Below are 6,331 nucleotides of genomic sequence, written 5' to 3'. Positions count from 1 at the left end.
AAATAGGGGAAATGTGCTCGTATTTGCGTTAACAGACGTGCTGCAGCGTTTTGAACCATCTGCAGACGAGCAACAGAAGACCCACTAACCCCCACATACAGTGCGTTACAGTAATCCAGCCGAGTGGTAACAAAGGCGTGGATTACTGTCTCAAAGTGTTGCCTCGAAAGAAATGGCTTTACTTTGGCCAGCTGCCTCAATTGAAAAAAGCTTGATTTAACGACTGCCCTGATCTGACTGTCAAGCTTGAGGTCAGCGTCGATTTTAACCCCTAGGTTAGTGATTGTTTGCTTGTTGTACTGGGCCAAGGCCCCCAAATCAACAGAAGGGGTCCCAACGGTGCCACCAAAAACCATCACCTCTGTCTTTTTTACATTAAAATTTAAAAAAGTAAGAGACATCCAGGCCTGTATATCAGCAAGACACTCGAGTAACAGTCCGACAGTGTCGTTCTCTTTAAGAGGCACATAAATCATCTGCGTAAAAGTGGAAAGACATGCCATGCTTCCTGATTATTGAACCTAGTGGGAGCAAATACAAAGAGAAGAGAAGTGGGCCTAAAACTGAGCCCTGTGGGACCCCACAAGAGAGAGGAGCAGAGGAGGACTCAGAGTCACCACAACTGACACAGAAAGTCCAACCATCCAGGTAGGACCGAAACCATTCAAGTGCTAATGCTTGATGCCCACCCACTGCTCCAAACGTGAGATCAGGATTTCATGGTCCAGCAGTTAAATCAAGAAGCACAAGAATAACACAGTCAGTCAGTAGCTAAAAATATATCATTAAACACTTTTAAAAGAGCAGATTCTGTGCTGTGCAAAGTTTTAAAACCAGACTGGAACATTATTATGGGCTTTCAAAAAGGCCATTAATTGACTGCAGACTATCTTTTCAAGGATTTTTTAAAGAAAAGGTAGTTTGGAGATAGGCCTAAAATTTGCAAGATCTACAGGATCCAGACCAGGTTTTTTAATCAGAGGTTGCACTACTGCATGTTTAAAATTTTTAGGAGCCACAAATGAAGACAGACTGCTATTAACAACTGCAAGAACATATGGCCCTACAGTAGGAAAGACCTCTTTAAAAAAGCCGAGGAGGAACAGCATCATGTGGAGAACCTGAGGGCTTCAAATGATCAACAGTCTCCTGTAACACAGACAAGGTCACAGGCTCAAACCTGTCAAAAACAGCAGAACAGAGGACAGGGATTGAGGGGTCATAAGCAGAAGGTGAAATAAGAGCTCTAGTGGAAGTGACCTTATCAATAAAAAGTGCATCAATACAGACTGTTTGTGGAGCATTAAGAACAGAATCAATAGTCTTAAACAAAACACGAGGCTTGTTACAGTTTGACAGAATCATTCCAGATAAATACTGTCTTTTAGCATCTTTCACAATTGTCTGATAATGACGCCAGCAGTCCCTTAGCATTTGAAGTGATACATGCAGTCTGTCCTTTTTCCATTTGCGCTCAGCTCTACGGCACTCGCGTCTGACAGCACGAGCCGTGTCATTCAACCAAGGCTCAGAGTTAGTTTTAGGCTGCCTAATTTTTTGCATTTTGAAATGTAGAATCTATAAATGTTCAATAATATAAAAGCAATATCACACTTGTAATCGTGATGTTGGTCTGATATTGGGATTAAACAGCGCTCCTGTTCATCCTGTTCATCTGATGTTGCTTCATCAATAAAGGATTATATTAACATGTGAAATGTTTTGTGAAATCTCAATGAAACCACATTAAACCATCTTAAACCTGTCACTCCTGAAGCGTTTGCATAGAGAGAGTGTTTTACATGAGCGACACACGCTTCAGTGCTCTGCATGTGTTTATAACTCTGTCAAACATCAAACACAGGATAAGAAATCAATTTTTCTATCAGTTTCCATCAGTTTGAATGTTTGAATCCAAAATTCACAGAACTTCATACACATGGACAACAAGACTTTCTGAGTAAACATGCCGAGTTTCAGGAACTTTTTTTAAATCAGTCATTTATATGAATGGGATTCAGAGATGAAGGTCATAATACTAATGCTGTCCACCAGAGGGAGCCACAGGACAACAAATCCTTTCAGATCTCTTTATGAAAGTCTGTGTAAATGGTTCAATAGATTGACTTGTAGTATAAAAATGCATATAGGCCTAAATTCATTATAAATTCATTATAACTTTATTTCATAAAGTTAATAAAGCCCAATATAATTAGTTTGCAAAAAACTGTAATCTCCAAAATACTTACATATCATTCATTTTTATATTAATATTCATTTTATACTATACTATTGAAAACATATTTGTTGTTGCCAGACGTGACTGAATGTATTGCCGTTCAACTGAAGGAAAGAGACAATATTATCTGTCTATTTTAATATAGTACACAGAATAATACTTCCATAAAGAGATACTTAAAGACTCATATTTTATTTGAAAAGACACATGGCCATTGCTGTACTGTCTACTACACGATTCAAAGTGTTTCTGGATTGAAGTTTCTGAGCTGTAAAAGATCCCAATAACAATTCAAGCTACAAGTTAATCCTATTATGCTAGAGGATGTTCATGTGCATTAAAGCTGTCTAAAGACCAAGAGTTTGTCTTACATTGGCCATATAACCTGTTACGGCCAGGACTACAGTACCTGTTTGTCACTTTGGGTGGCGCAATTGCATACAGTGCTATAATATATAAATATATATATATAAGTCATCGAATAAACTTCCTGTTCATCAGTGGTGTGTCTGTCTGTTCACTCCGCCCTCTAGTGGCACAGTGATGTAGTGCAAGATAACATGAATTTAGAGCCTCATTTAAATACAGAATGAGTTCATTTGCATATTGATCAGATGCTTCAGTGCTCTGAGAGTGTTTATAGTGCTGTGAGTTTAACACTTCATCACTGACACACACAACAATCTTCATCAACATGACCTTCATCATCATCTTCATCTGGACTCTCACAGCGTTTGCTCAAGGTTTGTGGAGCACAAGTTTGATATCAATTCATTTCTTCAAGTATATTGTCAAAGTTTTGAGTTGATTTTCTTCTTGTTGTGTGTTTCAGAGTGTAGAGGACAGATCACCGTCACTCAGAGTCCCTCAATGACAGCAGCTCAACCAGGACAAACTGTGAACATCAACTGTAAAACCAGCAGAGATGTGTATTACAATAGTTATTATGGACATTATTTAGCCTGGTACTTACAGAAACCTGGAGAAGCTCCTAAACTCCTGATTTATTTTACAAACCGCCTCCAGTCAGGAACTCCATCTAGATTCAGTGGCAGTGGATCTAACAGTGATTTCACTCTGACCATCAGTGGAGTCCAGACTGAAGATGCTGGACATTATTACTGTCAGAGTAACCACTACATCAACAGTAAAGATGTGTTCACACAGTGATAAAGAGTCGTACAAAAACCTCCGTCAGTCAGAGTCACAGTGACTGAACTGATACTGCAGCTGCTCAAAGGAGGATCTGAAACATCGTCACACAACCATCTGAAATAAAATCATCAAAATTCAGCTTTTTTTAATAAATTATTGAGGTCAGAATTCAAAGCATTAGCTGAGACAAACAACTAGACAAAGTCCATCAGTGTCACTGTTAAATTTCCTCATATTCATACCCTCTTTAGACTAAAAATGTTGTGGAAAATGTATATCTGCCTTGAGATTTTGTGCTCTTATAGATCAGTGACATGATTGAGATCTACATGTGAGTCGTCCACCATATTGGATCAGTCAGATCTGGTCCGTGAACACTGGAGAGCAAGTGAACTCCTGACTGCATCTGCAACCTCTGTAATAAAGTTTCATGAGAACTAGTTAAATAGTAAAATCACTGTGGGGCATCGATTATAAAACACAAAGTTCCATTAGTTGCTTTTATTTGAGATATGGATCAACATGTGGATCAAGGTGTGGTTATTATACAAAAGAACAACAATACTGACATAAATCACAAGTATAAAAACATCAAACACTCATAAATAGTTGCAGAAACCTCAAGCAGCAAAACAATCAAATCAACTTCCACTTGATGAACACACACAGTCCTCTATCAGAACACAGTCCAGACCTCAACTCTCATTCTAGTGATTTCCAGCATGTCCACGAGCTCCAAGAGGAAGATGTGTGGCAGATATTTAAGGAATAATCAGTATCGCCCTCTACTGCCTCATTCCCTTCATAACCTCATTCACATATGAATATCTATATATGCAATAGACATTAGCTGCTATTTTCACAGCATTTAGTTGATCATTAATGTGATTTTACATATTGAGTTATACAAAAACACAAACCAGCACATCCTCACCTCTGAAAGGTTTTCCTCTGTCCGTCTGGAGTTTAAAGCTCAGTGGTTTATATGCTGCACAATGCTGTGATATTTTTGATGAAAGTCATTGATTTGTAAGAGTGAGTGATGAACAGCGTCATGTTGACCGTTGTGTCGATGTGTCCGGAGCGGTCGAATGGGCCTCTATGACACCACCTTATGTTTAACATCATTTTTAAATTCAGTGTGTGTCTTCCGGTATGATCCGCTTACACTTATTTTTAGATGTATAAAACAGCTCATTGTGCTGCTTGATATTGCAAACTGACATATTATTTTAATGTATTGTCTTCATTATAAACACACTGGTCTGTAGTGTGAATAGTTTCACTGTTTACTGCACTTTATTATTCTTCTCGTTATTTCACTAATGAATCTGAAATCTTGTACATTCACAGAAAACAGTCTATATCTGCACTGAAAATAAGAAGGATACATATCTAAGCCTCTGGAATAATGACTTTATTTGTTTATGTATGCATGCATTCATATTTATGCAATTATTTATGCATAACTCTATAAATTAAAAATATGAATGCATTATTTATGGACTTAATTACACATGTATTTATTTAAGCATGTATTTTGTGTTTTATTTACTTACTGACACCAAGTTTTAACTGATAATCAAGATAATAATTTTAATTTACACTTTTAACTGAATTTATGTTTCAGATGTAAACTAATAAATATGAACAAACCTCGTCTCTCTGTTAGTCAAACTCAACTGTCTCAAAGTTTGATGATCCTGTGACACCAGAAACACTCAAAATAACTATAAATGTGTTTGTCATGCATGTGCACCTCAAAAATACATTTATATATTCTTTTATCTGTGAGGTTCATAATTTGGCCGCATGTTCTTGTTTTTTTCATCATGTATCTGCAGGTGTTTTCATGCATTGAGTGAAGTTTATTTATGAAATGAAGGTGGCTTTAAAATATTAAATGTAATCGTGAGAGTCAAAATAAAGACAAAAATGTCACTCATTATTTTTAAACATCCAGTTTGCTGCAGCAGTGTTTGATGAGGGAAATTTAATTTCTTAACATTTCTGCTCTGCTGTCAGTGTCTGAGACACATTTGAGAGGAAACGCTTTGAATTTGTGTCCCACCCCTGTGATTGGAGCTCAATATCAGAGCGTCTGTCAGTCCGACTGTAAATCCAACATCACTGTCCTTCAGTTTCACTCATTCCCAGTAAAGATGAGGACACACGCTCTGATCATCTGCTCTCTGCTGCTGCTGCTCAACGGTGGCACTCACTTTACTGCATTTACTACATTTACTACAGTACATGAACTTGTTCTGGTAAAGATCATTAATGTCTTCTGCTGATTTTCTTCTTGTTGTGTGTTTCAGAGTGTAGAGGACAGATCACCGTCACTCAGAGTCCCTCAATGACAGCAGCTCAACCAGGACAAACTGTGGAGATCAACTGTAAAACCAGCACAGATTTGTACAGTTATTCTGGGACATACTATTTCAGCTGGTACTTACAGAAACCTGGAGAAGCTCCTAAACTCCTGATTTATAAAGCAAGCACCCTCCAGTCAGGAACTCCATCTAGATTCAGTGGCAGTGGATCTAAGAGTGATTTCACTCTGACCATCAGTGGAGTCCAGACTGAAGATGCTGGACATTATTACTGTCAGAGTTATCACAGTGGTCCAGTGTTCACACAGTGATAAAGAGTCGTACAAAAACCTCCGTCAGTCAGAGTCACAGTGACTGAACTGATACTGCAGCTGCTCAAAGGAGGATCTGAAACAACATCGTCACACAAACATCTGAAATAAAATCATCTAAATTGATCTTTTTTATAAATTATTGAGGTCAGAATTGAAAGCATTAGCTGAGAGAAACAACTAGACAAAGTCCATCAGTGTCACTGTTAAATTTCCTCATTTCCCTTTTGAAGGGAACTTCTGTTTGTGTTTTATGCAATAAACAAGCAGGAGCTGAATCAATGTGCGTCTTT

General features: G+C 37.9%; 1 gene segment (V, D, J or C); it reads left to right on the top strand.

Moving 5' to 3' along the window:
- Positions 1-5,445: 5,445 nt before the first annotated feature.
- On the top strand, positions 5,446-6,038 carry LOC125257864. The segment is given in 2 exon segments: positions 5,446-5,605; positions 5,713-6,038. Coding segments are annotated over 2 exon segments (375 nt in total).
- Positions 6,039-6,331: the final 293 nt, after the last annotated feature.

Source organism: Megalobrama amblycephala, linkage group LG22 (genome assembly GCF_018812025.1).
Source record: "Megalobrama amblycephala isolate DHTTF-2021 linkage group LG22, ASM1881202v1, whole genome shotgun sequence".
Lineage (NCBI taxonomy): Eukaryota > Metazoa > Chordata > Actinopteri > Cypriniformes > Xenocyprididae > Megalobrama > Megalobrama amblycephala.
This window is presented reverse-complemented; position numbering and strand designations above follow the sequence as displayed.